The 19,566-nt window shown below is 42.1% G+C and overlaps 1 protein-coding gene and 2 long non-coding RNA genes across 3 annotated transcripts in view; all 3 read right to left on the reverse strand.

Annotated features, from left to right (window-relative positions):
• Window positions 1-3,275: 3,275 nt before the first annotated feature.
• LOC136183201 (uncharacterized) lies at window positions 3,276-4,001 on the reverse strand. The gene is made up of 2 exons (XR_010669034.1): window positions 3,850-4,001; window positions 3,276-3,706 (listed from the first exon to the last, which is right to left on the reverse strand). It is a non-coding gene; the product is annotated as an uncharacterized lncRNA (long non-coding RNA).
• A 3,601-nt stretch (window positions 4,002-7,602) lies between these two features.
• On the reverse strand, window positions 7,603-10,538 carry ier5l (immediate early response 5-like). The gene has a single exon (XM_020640057.3). It carries the CDS (start codon window positions 10,127-10,129, stop codon window positions 9,233-9,235), a length of 897 nt encoding a protein of 298 aa, XP_020495713.1. The 5' UTR covers window positions 10,130-10,538; the 3' UTR covers window positions 7,603-9,232.
• A 7,735-nt stretch (window positions 10,539-18,273) lies between these two features.
• The window catches only part of LOC136183200 (uncharacterized), a 7,686-nt gene continuing 6,393 nt past the window's right edge, over window positions 18,274-19,566 (reverse strand). Inside the window, exon 3 of the long non-coding RNA XR_010669033.1 lies at window positions 18,274-19,348. This is a non-coding gene — a long non-coding RNA (uncharacterized lncRNA). The remainder of the gene's footprint in view (window positions 19,349-19,566) is intronic.

Genomic DNA, 19,566 nt, shown 5'->3' on the forward strand with positions numbered 1-19,566 from the left:
AGGTCGCCCTTGAGCTCCAGAACAAAACAAACTGCTGTTTGGCAACACCTCCTCCATACTGAACTGCCAACCCCTCACCACTCGCGTTCACATGAAGGAGAAATCAATTAGAACACACCATAATTAAAAACAATTTAAGCGGCGGACTAAATTGTCCTTTGCTGAAGCTGCAATCACCTGTGTCCTGCATTGTTGTGTTAGCATGCTAATGTTTGCGCTCTTTAGTTAGCTCGTAGCTTCACATTGCATGTTAATTTACAAAGAATGAGCGTGATCTAAAAACTCTTACGTGACGTCCAAATAATCAGTGAGTATGTTCTTCTTCTTCTCTCTAGTCCTTGACTAAAACAGCTTTTATACACAAAGGGAGGAGCCGGCCGTCCCGTCCATGTAAACACGGCTCTGACAACAACACAGCCAGCGGGACTCGAGCTTCTCACTCATTGTAGACAGTCATGACTCAGAGACACATTTACACTGGATAGACTGGATTTATTATGTATTTATGTGGAACATTTAGCACATTCTTCCTTTAAAGTCAGTAAATAATAAAAGCAACAGACACAATTAAAAGGAACTGGACTCAATAAATCGAGCACTAAACTGTGAAGTGAGGTTTTTAGGGAAATAAAGTAAAAGAAAAAAAATGAAGGAAGATGTTTAAAAAAAACCTGAATATTGTAAGAATCATATCACTATGAATGAGCTCTCTTTGCTTTAATATTAACTGCCTAATTAATGTTAATCCATCCAAACGGTGCCGTGTAATCCTCCTTGAGTTTTGAACCGAGCAGCTAATCAATATCAAAACGCAGCATGTTCTGTTACTGTGAATGTTGAAATGTGGGGCAGGATTTTTCCTCCCTCATCACTAAGAGGTGTGGTCTGTGATTATTATTCTAATTTATGAACTTCTGGGAGTGGTTTGGTCGTCATTGACATGCAAATAGCATGCAAAGCAGAGTGGTCTGCGCCGCGGTATTATGCAAATACAGGAGTGGCCTATATGTAAATAAGGGTGTGGTCTATTTTCCAGTATGCAAATAATAGTGAGACCCTGTTTCTGTGTATCGTTATCTAAAGTCTGTTTTATATTAATATGAAAATGTACCCAGGAGAGTTTCCTTTTTTAACTCAATAGTTTTACTTTTAATGCAAGGATTTAATCGCTCGTTAATGCAAATAACGTTCTCTAATATGTTTATTTCCACATTCAGGAGGACGTTTTTTAACTTAAACTGCAGTGAACATAATTATCTTATATCTAAATACAACATTATTACATGTTTTAAAAATAGAAGTTACTCCCTGAAAGGTGTAGCTACACTTGTTTTCGTATGATTTCATCAGACATATTCATTTATTATTACGATATCGACATCACAAACAACACTTTCATTGTCATTGGCTCTTCTGTGTTAACAAAGGAAAAGTAGAGATACTTCAGAGCGATTCTTTTTGTTGTAATTATTAGTGTTGTAGTCAAGACCACACCAAGACCACACTAACCGAGACCAAGACCAGAGTGCTCCGAGACCAAGACAAGACCAGGACATTCAGGGGGTGAGAACAAGTCGAGACCAAGACCAAGACCATAAATATCACTGAAAAATCATCATCTTGTGTGATGTGGAAAAATAGTCGATCAGTGGTGATCTTGACTGGTCTTGATTTAAAATCTGGAGTCCGCCCAGTCTGAGACAAGGCCGAGTAAAAATGCTTCCAATTCCGAGACGAGACAAAGACATTCAAAAAGTGGTCCCGAGACCAGTCTTAATGATTTTGAGTACTACAACTCTAGTAATTACTGAATTTGACTGCTTGCTCTGAGAACTGCTCTTCCCCCAATTCCACCCCAGTCCAGTAGGTGGCAGTAATGCACTAATAGCCTTTAAAGCTAACCTTTACAGAACATAATCAGGAGATCTATTCACCTTAAATCTTTGTTCAGTTAAAATTGTTTATAGGAAGATTATACAATAAGGTCTGAATAAAGAAGCCAGTGCAGCATTGCTCTTAACCTGTATTCTCTCAAACGACCAGCAGAGGGCGACTCCACCAGTTGCAAAAATAGTCTGGAGACTATGAGAAAATGAACGCACTTCTCAGTTGGTTTATTCCCTCATTAAATATTTTCATAATGACTTCATAATCTCAAACTCTAGTTTGAGGTCTTCTTCAATCCAGCATGATGTTGGTTTTGTAAATTATGCTCCTGTTTAGAGTCAAATGGACCGTAAAGTAGGGGACGATTTAGGGCGTGGCTACCTGTGAGTGACAACTTGCTACCACAGCAACGTGTCAACCAGATTAGAGGCAAATATGGTCACCTCTGGCTATAAAAAGATCAAGATGGCGACCGGAAATAGACCACGGCTATTTAAGACTTAAGGTCTCTGAATAAAGCCTCGATTCCACCAAAGGGTCTGGTCTGGTTCAGTACGGTTTGGTGCGGTAAACCCTGATCTAACCTCTGTTCCTCAGTCAACCTAGTGATAGATGCAGATCTCACTCCAAGCTCAAATCAAAAAGTTAGCAGCCCTGTGTTGACTTGTTATCACTGAATGTAGAGTTAAACTTCTGGCGAGTTTACCTGTCTTCTTTAAAGGGTTAATTTACATTTACATTTTCATGGACCTGTGTTTACTCTACACTTACAATATTATACCAAATGTGATATTTTTTTAAATTTCAAGACTGAAAAAAAAATAGGCCAACTTATATAACGGAGAGAAACTGGATTTTTTTTTTTTTTAAAAAGGCAGTTTCAGACGTGTTCACATTCGCCTGGACCCATTCTGCATCACACCCCCTCCCTCGACCCCTCCCCCCTCAGACCTCTGAGCGGCCTGGCTGACCTGTTCGATCTCTGCTGCCACAGTCTGCCTCTCTGTGCCGCTGCACCTATTCCCGACAGTCCCCCCCACCCCCCCTCCTCCCTCAACACACACACATTCACACACACACACACACACACACACACACACACACACACACACTGCCCCCCTCCTCATTCCTCCCTTCTGCTGTCACATGTGGCCTCCTCCTCCCAACACATCAACCCCCTCTCCTGACAAAGCATGCCTCCCTCATAGCCCCCCCTCTATTCCCTCTGTTGTCTAGCCCTCCTCCTCTTCCCCCCAGCAACCCCCTCCACACACACACACACACAACAAACACTGGTCACCACACACCCCCTTCACGTCACCCCACCACCTGGTTTTGTCCTTTAAAGGTGATAACAGAAGTCAAATAAACACACAAATCTGCAGAAATGTGTTGACTTTCCTGTAAATTTCAACCTTTATTCTCAGATCTTAACACTTTTATGCCATTTATTTTAGTGTTCAAACACATATTTTAAAATGTTGTATATGTTGGCTGTCTCAGGGTTTTGTTTTGTGCATAAATATTCAGTGTACGATTTATGTTTTTTTTAATAGGACGTAGACATAAACAAATGACATTTAGGAAAGGAAAGTATTCAAAACTACAAATAAAGGGAATAAAATAAAGGTAAAACCACTTCAATAAAAATAAAAAAATCAATTGTTTTGATTGCATGTGTGCGCTCCTGGGTGTCACTCTTCCCCGATCCAGATGGAGGAGCTGTGTCTGCACCATGAAACAAAAACCATTGTCCACGCCATCGTCATCAGCAGAGTGGGCTGCCCCGTGGACGGAGATCATTCCCTCCTTTTATTTTCTACAAACATCCATGTTCAAGCAGTGATTCTTTTAGTTTGACTCTGTGCAAAACAATCAGATTCTGAATCCTTTTGCAGCACATTTCTGCAGAATTACACAACACATTGTTCACACTGCATCCTCTCTTTCATTGCAACCTACCTGCTGCAAGGAATTATGGGTAAAACAGCAGCTGGGTGAATTCTGCAGAACTGCAGGAGCAAACGAGCAGCAGCAGCAGCCGCGATGGATGTGATGTGTTGTTGCAGAGCGATGCCTCAGTCAGAAAAATGAGGCAGCCAGGAAGAGGAGGAGGAGGAGGAGGACCAAAGAGAGGCGGAGGGGAGGAGGAGAGGGGGGAGGAAGGAGGGAGGGTCAGTGTGAGGTGGCTCCGCTCTGCATACACAGCCCCACGCTGATATCTTCATTCATTGATTTTAAAGAACACCACCAAGTGGCACAGAGCAGAGATAACAGGACTCACAGTTCTGTTTGAGGAGATGAAGAGGGGAGGATGACTCACATGACGGGGGGAGGGAGCTAAAACGCAAAGGGGCCTTTGTATGAAGTTTACCAGAAATAGTAAACAATCTGTACAATCTGAAGCATGTGTCTCATACCACTGCTCTGCCATAAGTTAAAGTTCTTTTCTATGAGAGAAGAGTTTGTAGTTTTAAACAGCATGGTGTTATCAGCTCCTTGAAGGTGCTCTCATTAGTTTATTCTGCAGATTTAAGATGCATCTTAAGTTCAATATTCTCACTGAAAAACCTCATTTGTCATCACATGTACAATCAGTGATTGTGTTTATAAAAGTTGGCCATCTCTTGTTAAAACTTTTTTAATTGTTATTTTAAGTTACTTTTTTGAAGCGAGGCGATTTAATTTCTAAATCACGTTTCAGCAACAAGGCAATTCAGACTCGTGTTGTGGACCCAGTCAAGACTGATTTTGACACCACTTTTTGAAAGTCTTAGTCTCGGTCACATAAAGCAAGCAGTTGTACTCGATCTTGTCTCAGTGTCAGACTGGGCGGACTCCAGATTTTAAATCAAGGCCGGTCAAGACCACCACTGACAGGCTGTTTTTCCACATCATACCTGTGAATTTGACATAATTTATTAATCCATGAAGGAAATTCTGGTTTTACACATTCTGTTACTGAGAGACATGCACAAACAGGAGCTGTGGACATGCATTAGTGGAGAGATGTCAGAGTGGGGGTTTGGTGCCTTGCTCAAGGTCACCTCAGGAAGTGCCCTGACACCTCTCCAGCTACCAGACCATCTTCCATGTTCTGGTCAGCAACGGCATTCCTCCAGTTCTGAATCCAAGTCCCTACAGACTGAGCTACTACAGCCCAAAAAGGAAAACGCCCCTTTTTAAAAGAACAAATAACTTTAATTCATTTGTAGTTTGATTTTTATCCCCCGGTTAAGGCTGCAACCTCCCCGGTGTTATGGTCTAATTGAGTGACTGCACACAAGATGATGATTTTTCTGTGATATTTATGGTCTTGGTCTTGTCTCGGTCTCGGAGCACTCTGGTCTCAGGTATGTCTCGGTCTCGGTTAATGTGGTCTTGACTACAACACTACTTTGGACATCAAAACATGATGACAGAAGCGCAACTCATTAGAAGAAAACATTAAAAAAGTTATTAAGCCGATTTGATAAAATGCAGAAGAAGAAGTAGAAGACAGACAGTTACAACTTTAACTCGTTTGAGACAGTTTGAGGATGTTTACCTGCTCCAATCGTTCACAAAACAAACTCCTTTAAAATATGAAAACCAACTTGAAAATGAAATTCTCCCGTTTTAATAATTAGCACCAAGAAGTGCATCTTTGTCCTATTGACCCTGCACTGTTTGAGTCCCTGAAAATACAGTTTTTACTCTAATGCTCAGGGAGATGTTTCAATGCTTCGTTTGCAAAATGACAACAAAGACTTGAATCTTGAAGCCTCATGACATCAAGCTGAAAGGCTAAAAATAGATTATCATTGGATCGAACATTAAAGGCAGGGTTGGTCATTTTTTCTAAAACTAGCATGATTTTGAAAGTAGCATTCCCTCAGTGCTCCGTCTACACCTCCTCCCCTCTGTGCTCCCTCTAAAGCCACGCCCCCTCACTTACATGCTCGAGCGCCGTCCCTCCAGAAGTGGACCTCAGCTCATCTCTTGCATTGTGTAGAAACTACGTCGTCTCATGTCTCATTCAGTGGTAAGTAAACTCACAGTATAAACTCTGTCATCTGTCACAAGCTTTGAGTGTGAGCTAGTGGACCCAAGAGGTAGAGGTAGAGCAGGGAGGCGTGTGATTGGTTCATCAGATTGGTACCTCGTGGCAGACATTGGTGGAAGTTTTTACAGGCTTACAACTGATACAGATGATGGATTTTCTTCATTCCTTTTTCAGAGCACTGATTAGGACTGTTTTTTGACCCATGACCAGCGGACACTCAGCCTGCTATACAGACTCGTACACATTGTGCGCCGTCTCTTCAGTCGATTTGTTGTTCCTCTAACGCAAGTTGCTGCTGCCAGGTATGCTTACACACACACACACACACACGCACACACACACGCACTCACACACACACACACACACAAGGAATTTGAACTTGTTGCTAGGTTACAAAATGTATCCTCCACTTCCCACTGTAAAGACTTTTAGGTGTGTTTTGATAGCTCAGTGTTTATATTAAAGGAAATATCACAGTAAATGAATCCTGTCATAGCATTAGCATCAGCTCTACACCTGTAGCCTCTAAAAAGACGAGTAAGATTAGTTTCTCCTCCACCATTGATATTTACAACGCTTATATCAGAAGTCCCGCCCCTTCTTGATTCTGATTGGTCAGTGAGGGAGGAGGGAGCATGGTGCTGTTTCCTAAATTGAAGTGTTTCTAACTGTGAGCGCAACAACAAAAACAGCTGATGCAGTGGGTGTTTTAGCGCTCAGGATGCTAAAAGCTAAGACGGCCATTGCCTGCGCAAAAAGCTTTGTCTGTTGGCGCTGTCTCTAAAATGTCAGAGTGTTTGTACGGATGGAAGAAAGAATATATATTGTGTTAGCTAATAAGCTTTAGAGATGCAGGTTGAACGATTTTTTTTTTTACCTTTATCGACAAATCATTGCTAACTGTTTACTGAGGTTTTGTGCTAAGCTAGGCTAAGCTAACCATCCGCTGGCTGTAGCTGCTAGCTTGTTATACAATCAATACTTTACCCTTTACAGACTTTATCATGTGGTTAAAATTTATATATATACATATATATATACGAACACTAAAAACCGTTGACTGATGATGTTCATTGGACAGGAAGAACCTTTAAAATATCTTATAAACATTTATAGCTGCATTTTTTAGCCGACTAAAATACTTTTTAAAGCTCCAGTGAGGGAGTTTTTATCTGCTTATTTAACAGACTGAGCTAAACACTGATGCATCTTTATGACCTAAAAAAGTTAAAGCGTACATCAGCGAGAAGATTGATTTTTTATGATATTTTGTATGGCTATTTTTAATGCGTGTAAATTCAGCCGCAGGGTAGGTGTCAGAAGAGAGAACAACACAATGCTAAAAACTTGTTTTTTAAAGATTGTACGCATTAAAAGATTCATGGTTAGTGATATGTTTGACTATAAGAAGGAAGCTTGATGACATTTTTCATTTAAAAAATACATAATATGAACAGGACAAAGATAAAAGCTATGTACTGTTTTGGCCACAGGGGGCGCCAAAATGCACAAAGATAGTTCCTCACAGGAGCTTAAACTCCAAATAAAGGCATCAATAACCGCTTATAAACTCTTTGAAATTAGTTTTATGCTTAGGCATGTGTGTGTTATAAATATATTAAAAGGTTTTCTCAGGATGTTACCATGGTAACCGCAGTCAAACACAACAGTTAAGATTTCCATTTTTTATTAAGATTATAAATTTTTAACAAATATTTTCTGGAACAGTTTTACCCGGTGATATACAATTTTTATTAAGCACAAAAATACAAGAATAACAACAAAATATGTAGAGAATGGCTGAATACTCTCTTTATTTTGGTACACATAGTGCTCATAAAGCTAATGCGTGGACTCTCGGGGGGGTTATGGCTAAAAATCAGGAGTTTGCCTTTTTAAAACAAAAGGACTCACATCATTCTTTTACAAAACAAACAGATCTCAAATTTAAAAAAAACTAACTCACAAAACCAAAACGTGTTGGATTCATGAATCGCTGTGGAGGCTTTGAGCAACACAATGATTAAGAGAGGAGGAGTTCAAACCGCCAAAATGAAACCAGGCTGTTTTTTTAGTGTCACACAGCACACAGGTGAAGTGACGACCAAAATAAGCCCAAAAAAAAGTGTCCCAGGTTTTAAGTGTTGGCACTCATGAAGTGATATGAGTTGGTTCAGTCCATGTACCTTTGAAGTGTTTCGGAGGGAGTCTTGAATTTGTGTTAGACATGACAACAAACTGCTCAAATGTGCAAAGACGTCCATTTCAACCCAGAGGTGATTTTTTTTTTTTTCAGGACAGGAGACACATTCAGTCACTTTCACTTTTAGACAAAAGCTCGCAGCAAAATGTGCATCAGACTTAAGGCAACAGAAGTCGATCAGGAGAAGCATAAATGTTACATATGGCACAAAGTCTTTCCCCTCCCTGTCAAACTGCTGTCATTAAAATGCTCCATTTAAATATCTTTTTCTTTTTTTTTCCTGCAAAAATAAAGTTGATTTAGACCTAGTACAGGGGAGACCAGGTTCAGCTGTAACGCTTCAAGTTTTCAGCCAATCAGAAGTGTGGGTGATGTCACCCAGTGTGCGCCAAAAAAATGACAAACCCTCACATAAATTATACAGGATTTGTTCAAGACAAATGTGCCCCTTGACTTACTATACTTCATTCTTTTGTATATTTTGAAGTTGTTAGCTAACGTTTGAGTCAGTTTGCGAACACATGTTTAGCGAAGAATGCCATTTTAGCAATCATTTCAATGTTCAAATTAAATCAATAGGGTTTAAATTTTCACAAAATTATTTGTAAACCTTATTTTACAGAATCAGCAATCCATCACAGGAGAGTAACAAGAAATTGTAAGTTTTAAACTGCATTAACAGACAGTGATTTGATTGAAAAATGCAACAATTCTCTGCAGAAATGTTCCTTTCTGCACCTCTTAATTATTGGCAAACAAAAAAACTCTGCTCCCATTTATTTTCTGTAACCTTACAAGAATGTCCTCACTTTTTCTGAGAACATTCCCCAAAGGTTTCAGAAACTTTTCCACCAAAATAAAAAATCTTTCTTGAACATTCACAGAGCAGTTGCTGCACAAGGTTTCGCAATCATGACATCCTTTTCAACATAAAGCAAAGTGAACATGTGGAGAACAGTGTGGGAACATGTCTTTGTGTTCAAAATGACCCATATAGAAACTGGCAGCAGACAATAACTACTGGGTATTGTTTACCAATATTTAGTTGAAAACATGTTACATGTGACCCCGGTCTCCCCTCAAATAAAGTATTTGATTTAAAACGCCACAATCGCCCGGGTCCACGCGCCCAGACTGGCCAGGACCTGCTTGCTACAGATCTGTTCCAAGTCCGACTGTCTGCTCAGCAGCCCTGAAAACCCCGATCCGAAGATGGAGATGAGGTTGGAGATGTTGGAAGTGTCCGTGTAGTCCGGGTGTGAGAACAAGCAGTCTTCTCGTTTCGCTCTTTTGCGAGCTGCTGTAAAATCCGAGATTTCCTCCACGTCGGACACACAACAACCGAAGTCCACCTTCCGTTTCTTGGCCGGGGACTGCGCGCTCTGTCCGCACTGGAGCGCGTCGCAGCAGCAGTCCTGGTGGAGGTAACCGTTCTCCACCGTGGTCACAACATGCGTGTCCAAGTCCAGCACGGTGGTTTTGTTGCAGTACGCGGAGCTGTTCATGGAGAACTGCTCGCACTGTGACACCGGAGAGGACTCCATGCAGCAGCTCCGGTAGTAGCAGGGCTCCGGCTCCTTACTGTCTTCCTCCAGCGCACAGCAGCCGTGCAGAGCGCTCGCTGTCCGGGTGTGCGCTGCTGACTGCGCCGCGCCTCGGTGGCACGCAGCGCCGCACAGACTCACCTCCTCTCCGCCGCAACAAGCAGCCCGCGCCTGCTCCTCATCCTCCGCGTCCTCTGCGTCCAGATCCAGCGGGTTGAGCTCCTGGATCTCGTTGCAGACAGTCATCACCTCCTCGTACTGCTGCATCCTGTAGATCTCCGCGTATTTCTCCTTGATGTAGACCTGCCTGGCGTTCCGCAGCACATAGGAGACCAGCAGGTTTTTGTGCAGCTTGATGCCTCCTCTCTGCGTCCTGGAGTTGTGGATCTTCATTAAAGAGATGGAGATCAGGCTCTGTGCGTCCGATACGCACTCCATGGTGTTGATCATCGCTGGTACGGCTCCTCTCCGGGAGAAGAAAAGCGACTCTCAGCTATCTCAGAGGGAAGCGTTTTGTTGGAGGAGAAAGGTTCGAGTCAGCTCTGTGGAGAAACATTGGACACACCGATCCGCCTCCCCCACAAAGCCAGCAATCATTTGCAGATGGCCTGAAACCAGATTATATATACCCAAGACGCAGAGTCCGCCTTCTTCTGGGAGAGCCAATCAGCTCTCTGGGATCCGTTGACTGACAGACTGGTGCGCTGAAAATATGTCGCAATTGACCAATCAGCGCCCGGCGGTTCCTCTGAACTATTCAAATTCCTCCCAGGCTGTCTAACAGGAATGTCCTCATTTCAGCGGCCCCAGAGCAGAGACTTACAAAAACCAGTTTATGTTCCGGGTTTACATGTTTGAAATGAGATTTTTCTTTCAAAATCCAACCAATAAAGACGTCAACGTTTGTTTCAAAAGTTTATTGGTGAGTAAAAATAATGGTTTTGACCTTTTTCAACCCAAATCTTAATTGCAGTGACCCCAAAAAGTTTAATAAAAAACAAACAAATTAGAAAACAGGGATATTATAAGCATTTAAATCATGTGGACATTCAAACGTAAAAAGTCTTCCTGAGACTAACAAATGTCTTTTTTTAAATGTAATGTTTATTTTTCTGCCAGCATTTATGTGCTTTTTAGTGGAGTGTTTTTATGGGATTTGTTGACGATAACAAAAATAGAAATATTCAGCTTAGTCCTAACAGACAAGGTCGGTGGGGTCATATTATTTTTAGAATTTAAATGTTGCTCCATGTACAAACAGCAGAGAGCGGGCTGTCAGTCAAAACGAGGGCTGTGGTTGGTTTGTTGAAGTCGTCGTCTCGTTTCTACTGATGAGTAAATGTTCAGTCACCTGGTGTATCAACAACACGAGGCAGACTGTGATACAAACTGTGTGTATTCAGAGGCAGATAAGTAACAAGAGCAGGAGGAAATCTTTTTAAAGGGCCAGTACAAGAAAAGTAAAAACATACTGCCGCCAAAAACTCAAACAGATGCAGTGAAACAGTCTGTTCTAGTTCTGAGCCAATTTGGACCTTTCTGCAGGAACAATGAGCCCTTTTCACACATGCACTTCTTTCAGGAAATTTCAGGACTGCTTGCCCCTAAAACTGTTCTTCAACACGTCCCTCTTAGCGTTAAGTTTTCCCTGACGGACGGGAGGAGAGGGGCGGGATCTCCTGAGGCAAAGCATGATGTTTAAAGAACAATGAAGAAGTATAGTAGACAAAGCTACAGACGTTACAGCGTGTGCTTCAACTAGTTCACGCTATAAGAATGCGTGAACATGCTAGCTAAGAGGAAACATAGTGAGGCGGTTTCATGAAGATCGCATCAGTCTCGTGCCGGTGGCAGGTTAATCGTCACCATCCTCTCCCGCTTGATAACGGTGTATAGTCCTGAATATTTCCTGCTGCGTTCTCAAATCCTTCCACCTCGACTTCACATGGACAATGTACCAGAGAAAATTCCAGGTATAGCCAGAGCAAAGAAAAATCTGCCGTTTGCGTTCACACATGCAGCTCACCTTGAAAATTTGAAGAAAATTCAGGGTGTGGAGAAAATTTCACGTGCTTTGTCAGGGGGTTTTGTGCACTCACTGAGAAACAATTTGGGACTTTCAGCCTGCAAATACCTTATGAAACAAAAGTCAAGGCAGAATTCTTTAAAGATTTTGGGGGGACTTTCGGCCTTTAGTGACGTTAGAGAGACAGGACATGTAGGAAGAGAGAGAGGAGGACAAGATTCACCCAACAGCGTCAGGCTCAGGAGTGGAACCTGCAAACACTGTGACGAGGATTGAGCTGCATGCTCTACCAACTGAACCAAGTCAGCGCCATCCAAATCTGTCTTCACCAGGATGTGTTTCTCAACCTAACCAAAGTAGATTTTGCCCAAATCAAAGAGACTCTTTCACGTCATTAGCAACATGTCATGCAGGGAGGAAACAGCGCTACATTAAGTTCCTTCAAAACAGTCAGACATTTTTGCATGAAATGCGCCATGCTTAATGTTTTTGTTAGATATCATAGAAACCATTTTGGGGGATATGCTATAAGAAACACACATTATTATGCACCTTTAAAAGGTTAGCTGTTCACTCAGTGTTGCCTCACTCTTCTCGACTTTTTCTCGAAGATTCCTGAGAAAATTCACCAAGTTCTGTCTTGAAAAAGGATGTCACCAGCGACATCAGATTATTCTGCGGACGCTCTTCTTCTGTGTGACAGAGATTCCTTTGTATGCATCATGTACATATATATGTATTTGTTCCCTCATTGCACTGGGGTAACAGTCATCAGCATTTGCACAGGAAGCCATTTCAGTAAAAAAGGTGGAGATTTACTCCACCCTGCAGTTCTTGCAGCGAACCAAACAGTAGATAAAAACAGTCAATATTAGACCTGCATCTGTCAAGACAACTTCTGCAACTGAATAATGATGCTGCTTTGTGTAAATAGTGCAATACAGAGATAATTGATGTTTTGATTACACCTGGATAAAAAATAGAAGATAAGAAAGATATTTCCTGAATTAGGATAATACTCTATTGATCCCCAGAGAGGAAATATGGGAAATTATTTCCTGCAAACAGAAATGCAGCAATACATGCACAGTAGTAAACACAGGCAGTGAGGCATTTAACCAACATGGTGTCTTAGTCTGTACCAACACTGTGAGGCCGCCTGTGTGTGCAAAAGCATTAGCTGCTAACCTGCTAACATGTGGGAATGTTGTGGAGCAGGTCTGTGTTTGTGGAAAGTACCCGGCAGGCAAGAGAGAGGCGGGCATAACACACACACAAAGGACACACACACACACACACACACGTTCAGAAGGGGAGAGATAGAGTTACTCTGAAACGCCGGTTATGACTGATAGATCCATTTTGACTGAAATTCTTGCAGAACCTGGGTCTACATCCAGTCATGTGTCAGAGGTTTTCACTCCTATAAAAAGTTTACTGTTTTTCTTCTCATATCTTCCAACAAGCCCTCCGACATATAAAGACGATATGTCATTTGTTTCAACCATTCAACACCATCCACAGGAGTGTTACCTAAACAAACACTTGACACTTAGAGGATTTGTTACAGTTTGCAACCAATGTGGAAATCCTTAAAAGTGCAGTGTTTCGATGGCCAGCAGGGGGCGACTCCACTGGTAGCGAAAAGAAATCTGAATCTCAGTTGACTTATTCCTTCGGTTTCCTCGTGAGTTAATGGTCTCAATCTCAAGTTTGAAGTCTTCTTCAACACAGTGTGATGTTCATTTTTTTAAATTATATTCCCGTTCAGAGACTATAAGAGCCCTGTCCGCTATTGGCGTGTTTGTCAGTGTCACTTCTACTGCAGCGTCCAGTCCAAATGAAGACGGGCACAGGGGACAGTAAGGACTTATGCACGTCCATGTTGTAACGGTTTGGGTCTTTGTTAACGTTGTTTTTGGAGAGCGTTGGAGATAGTAAGTTAGCCAAAGTGCACAAACACGCGTGTCTGGGTTTTCACAATGCTACAAACTACACATCGGCCTCACAAAGCTCGGTTGTACAACTACTATTTTATCATAACTTAAGAAAAGTGTCCAAATGAATCCTCACATATCTGTTGAGTTGAGAGGCGAAATGAAAGTAGGAGCGCCGCTCAAACTAACCTTCAAGGATTAAAACAAGACGCCTTCTAGTGGCGTCTAGTCGCTCCCCTTGTAACTTAGCAACACAGCATGTCTTACAGTCCACAATTTCAACTGTTACCATGTTAAGAACTGATGCTAATGGCAGGACATGTTTTTACGGTTTCTGTTTGAAATGAATCTTGAATAAAATCAAATATTGAGCATTCAGAGCAATTTAAACTAACGGTTGCTACTGAGGGAAGTGGAAGACAGCGAGACAAGGATGAGGGGCGCTCTGAAGCTGAGGTCGTAAGGGCTGCCACCACAAAAACACAGGACTTTAACGATGCTCTGTGGCGGGTTATCTTGTGATGAAAAAAGTGTGAATTTTAGATTCCTCATGCTGATTAAGAAAGCTCCAGCATTATGACGTGAACCTTGTTTCTAGCTCTACCAGCCCGTCAGAATATGATCTCTTCCGGCGTCACAGAAACATGTGAGGCGAGGATGTCTAAAACATCAAACTTGACGCTTCAACACTTCGGTCAATCGATCATCATCGTGGCTGTGACAAATTCTTATGTAACACCTATGCACACAAACAAACATGTGACAGTCAAAATTATAGCGAGGATCATCTGTAAACGCTTTGCTAACTTTGTGAAATAAAACATGCAAATGATGTATTTAAGCTTTAATATGTTGTCCAAGTGGTCAAAAGTTGCATGAGTTCAGCTTTAAAAAGGAGTTCATTTCTTTCAGGTATTGGGTACATTTAAATTTAGCAGCAGTATCCTCCTCTCGTCATGCTCATCTCACCCACACAGCACCCTCTTTGGCTAAATTAGGTTTTCTGCCTCCAGATGGCAGCGAGCAGTAAACCCAAACCCCTTTACTCCACAGTAACCCCCCCTCACAAAAACTGTCCCTGACATCACACAGAAAAAGTCAGTGGCTTCATTTTTTTACATTTGGTGTGGGAGCAAAGACCAAATATTTCATATCCAATCACAGTAGACTCATAACTCCTGAGCTTAGTGATCTGAAGGAAACAAACATGCTGGAATAAGACAAATAGTGCTGAGTGTTATCATGCACAATGTCAGCTTGTGAAAACCCGGAGTGAATGAAGGACGTGAAAAGAAAACACAGAGTGTGAGCACAGAGAGTGTCATCCTGCAGGCAGCAGCAGTGCAGTGCATCACAGTGGCCTCTACAGGTTTAATCACAGTTCAAAAGCTGCAGAGTGAGTGCAATAACCTGCGTTGAACCTGTAGAGGCCAGTGCAGCTCCAGTTTTCTGCCCTGTGTGATTAGCTCTTTGTTGCTGTTTCCAAATTCTTCCTCTGAAGTGGGACGGTGCTGCTGCAGCCTGCAGGGTGCAACAACATATTTATCTCCGTGCAGCATGAAGAAGAAGAAGAGAAGGAGGAGGAGGAGGAGGAGGAGGAGGAGGAGGAAGTCCCTCCGGATCAGACCGAGACCGCGCTCAGGGCTGCCTGAAGGACGCCTGAATGTAATGTTCTCTATGAATGATGAATGTGAGATGCCGAGCAGGACGCCTCTTTTCATCCAGAGGAGGTAGCTGTTTGCAAAGAGGAACACACACGACACAGAGGGTCCCAGAGAACAAACAGTTAAATATGTAAAGGTCTCCACCCGCTAGATAAAGGCTTGGTGGAGCTGCAGCAACTCATATTCAACACACGAGGAGCAGCATCCTCACACTGCAACCCGGTGCTGCACTGATTTAATGAGGAACGCTTTGAGTTAGGAGCTTAAAATGACACGTTCAGGGACGACAGACAAAGAAAACAAGACAATACACAGGATGCATTCAATTTATAATAAAGGGTTAAAGCACATGTGTTCCCACATTATGACACAAAGTGACACTAGTTTGTTTGCATTTTGAAGTTGATGACAGTTGGGGAATACATCCAGCTTTAAGGCTAACACTCAGAAAACCAAATGGTTCAAATTTAAACAAATAGGACATTTGTCCCATCAATGTCTCAGAGTTATTGTAGAAATGTTGAGCCTTTGTTTGTAAGGACTAAACAGCCTATCACAGACACTCGCTGTGGCAAGTGAGCATGCATGTGTGACAGCTGCAGTGTCACTTACACCCCCTACACCCCCCCCCCCCCCCCCCCCCTTCCCTTCTGTCTCTGAACAATACTGACACGAGGGGACACAAAGTCTTTGCTAAATTTAAAACCACCCGCCCAGCAATCTCAGATGTTCAAAATGCATCAGTGCAAAAAGCTGCAGTTTCTCCAGTGTCCACTAGAGGCTGGCTGCAAAAGCCAAAGAATCCCCAGTAGGCTTCATGTTAAAATGTATAATTTTACAGCAGAAAAATAAACCTGATTACAGCCTGGTTAAAGAAAGGTTTTGGTCTCTATGGCTCATTTCTTTATTGGTGGAAACTGTAGTGGAGGAGAATTGTATCTTTGTGACAGGTGAGGGTGATGTAGCGATGTGAAGACTCATTTAGCTCGCCTTTACTCCACGTCTTCTAGAAAAGATGAGAGTCAGTTGGGGTCAGCATTTCTAATATGGTCACTGCCATCATTGGGCAGCATACCACTTCTTCTTCAGAGACCAATAGGTGACATCACTACTACTACTAGAAACTACTACTGGTGTTTTATCCAGTCTTTGGTTAAAACAGAACATTTTGAGGCAATGGTGGTTTAGTGGTTAGCTCCTGTTCCTCATGTACGAATCCAACCTGAGGCTCATTTCCTGCATGTCACTCCCCACTCTATCTCTCTCTCTCTGTCCCCGATTTCTGACTTTATCTATTGTCCACTAAAGAAATGTCTTTAGCCACTGTGAGGTCACCTATGGGTTTATAGTTTACTCATTTGTAGCCTCAACTTTAACCTTTCAGCTGACGCCATCTTTTCTTTTGAGCCACCTTGCCCATATATTCATGACAGGGTGACACTAGAGGAGAGGAGAGAGTTTGGAAATGCTGAGTTACCAGCAGACACACTAGCACTAGCTGGGTTAGCAACTTGGATAGTTTACAGAAACTGTCATGCTAATTTGGATGCCAATTTGGCTTTTGAGAAACAGGTTCACTACCCTGATTTTTTAACTTGAAAATTTGCAGTTGACTCCTGAAGTTTTTGTAAGTAAAACCAAATGTTGAAGAAGACCTTTTTCTAGGCCTGTGGTAGCCACCAGTGGCCCCGCACTAAATCGTCCCTTACTTTCGGGTCTATGTGAATCTAAACGGGAACATGAGTTACAAAATCAACATCAGGCTGTACTGAAGAAGACTTCAGAACTACAGATTGAGACCATAAACTCATTAGTAAAATGTTCAATTAGGGAATAAATCAACTCCCTTCTATGCAATCTAACATCTTTTTGCAACCATCAGAGTCGCCCTCTGCTGGCCGTTAGAAAGAATGCAGGTAGACGACACTTTTTAGCATTTGCTTCACTCTTCAGGAGTTTGACCTCTTATATAAAGTCTACATGTTGATTTTTGTTACCAAACAGAATTTGGTTCATGTCCACTAAAGTCTTTTTTTGTTTGATTCATTTGTAAACTGTCTGAAGTAAACCATAAACCACATGGCATTATATACGTTTAAAGAAAATACGTACTTCATGATATCACCATGCGTTCTTTTTCTCTTGAAATCTGTGTATTACATCACGTTCTCTTTCTATTTTCAGTCGCTCCTTGTTATATCTGCTCTGTTCTCTGCCGTCCTCCCTCCCTCCCTCCCTCGTCTCCTCCCCTCATCATTTCAGCCTCACAGCTCCATCGTCTCTGCCTCCCTTTACCTCCTCTCTGCTCACCGCGCTGACATCCTCATCTTTCTCCCCCCTCGGTTTCATCCTGAGCATGTTTATGTCTCTCTGTGTGCCTCTGAGTGCAGCAATGCAACACACTTTCAGGTGTCAGCAGAGCAGAGGATGTTTGTTCTCTACGTCTTTTGCAGAGAGAACTTCTCTGCATCTTTTCATCTTTTATATTCTTCTAAATTTCCACAGTTAGTTCACAATTATGTTATGTTACGATAAGATACAGTTATACCTGTAGGGACATTGGTCTTGGACTCAGTGCTGCACAAAGTGTTTACCATCCTCTCTACCCGGTCAGTTCAGTCTTTGAGAAGATTCTTTGCATCACATTCATGCTGCAGCCTCTGGTGTTGAAAAGTGAAACCCATGTGGAAGTGCAAAATAATGCAGTTCTTCAAGCGTCCACTAGAGGCTGGCTGCAGAAGCACAGGAAGTCACATACACACCCATTAAAAAAAGCCTGGTTCAAAAAAACGAAATAGGTTTAATTAGTGTTTATAACTCGCCCGTTTTGATTTTAAAAAGGATAAGACTTATTGATAATAAGGGGTGTGGCTGATCTGCTGGAGAATCTATGTTTTCATACTTTAATTAACTCTACATGGATGGATGTATACAGACATCCGGCTGTGCAGAATATTGCCCCTCTGATATTTCTTTAGATTTTAGCCAGATAAATAAAGTAAGGAATCAAAATGATTGTCTAAAATGATTCTTCACTAAGTGGTCACATACATACAGTAAGTGTTGTCTGCATGACTCCGCTCCTCCAGACTTTAGACGGAGGTTTTTAATCCATGTCTGCTGCTGTGAGCTTCTTTAACTTTTCGCCTTTATGTGTCTCTACTTTAGGGATTCAAAAGTACCTCCTTTGTTTCCCCCAGATTTGACCGACTGACACGACCTTAAACAGCACAAAATCACTTCCTGCCCCCCGTCTGGAGTTCTACCCAGTGACTTGATGTCGTCTGCAAACTATCAACAACTGTTGAAACCGTACTGTTTGATTTGTTGACATGAATTAACTTCAGGCTTTACTTTCAAACTTTACTTTAACCAACAGCCTTGGGCCTGACTAATTGATTTGAATTTTGTTTGGGAGTTGATGCACTCAATAAAACAAAAATAACGGATTACTTAAACTCATTTGTAATTAGATTTTTATCCCCCTGGTTATGTCCGCAACCTTCCCGGTGTTAAGGGTGACACGCCCCCTGCACACAAGATGAGGATTTTTCATTAGCATTTATGGTCTTGGTCTTGACTCGAGCTTGATCCCTAAATGTCTCGGTCTTGTCTCAGTCTCGTCCTGCCTTGGTCTTGGTCTTGTCTCAGGCTCTGAGCACTCTGGTCTCGGTACATCCCGGTCTCGTTTAGTGTGATCTTGACTACAACACTACTCTGTAATGTTCTCCAGAATTAAACTCATAAGACAAAGAAATACTTGCAGATAATGATGAGCAGAAAAGTTCAAAACACTCCAATCAACCCCTTTCACATCTATTTTATAAATCAGAGGTATCACTGCAGCTTTAATGATTAATACAAAGCCATAATAAGATGTACACATATCATATATCATATATGTTTCTTAATTACAATTCCCGGAATAAGGCATTTACTAAGTTTCTGTCACATATCCAGGGTTCAGTGGGTGTGACCAGCTAACTTTATCCATTTCACTGACAAAAGGCACGTCCACAGTCCTGCAGCAGCGAGGTGCAGACTGAGAGAGAGAGAGAGGGAGAGAGAGAGGGAGGGAGGGAGGAGGATGAATACTTTATTGGAGGGAGAACTGCAGTATCAGCAGGAGGAATTTTAATGATGGCGAGCTTCAGTTATGTCCAATCACATCAGTTGGTTTCACTCTCCTTTAAAGGAGTCTCTTCATGCAGCCTGAAAGTTGCTGCTCATAAAGACTATCAGCGGTTTCTGGATGCTCTG

Source organism: Labrus bergylta, chromosome 17, assembly GCF_963930695.1.
Source record: "Labrus bergylta chromosome 17, fLabBer1.1, whole genome shotgun sequence".
Lineage (NCBI taxonomy): Eukaryota > Metazoa > Chordata > Actinopteri > Labriformes > Labridae > Labrus > Labrus bergylta.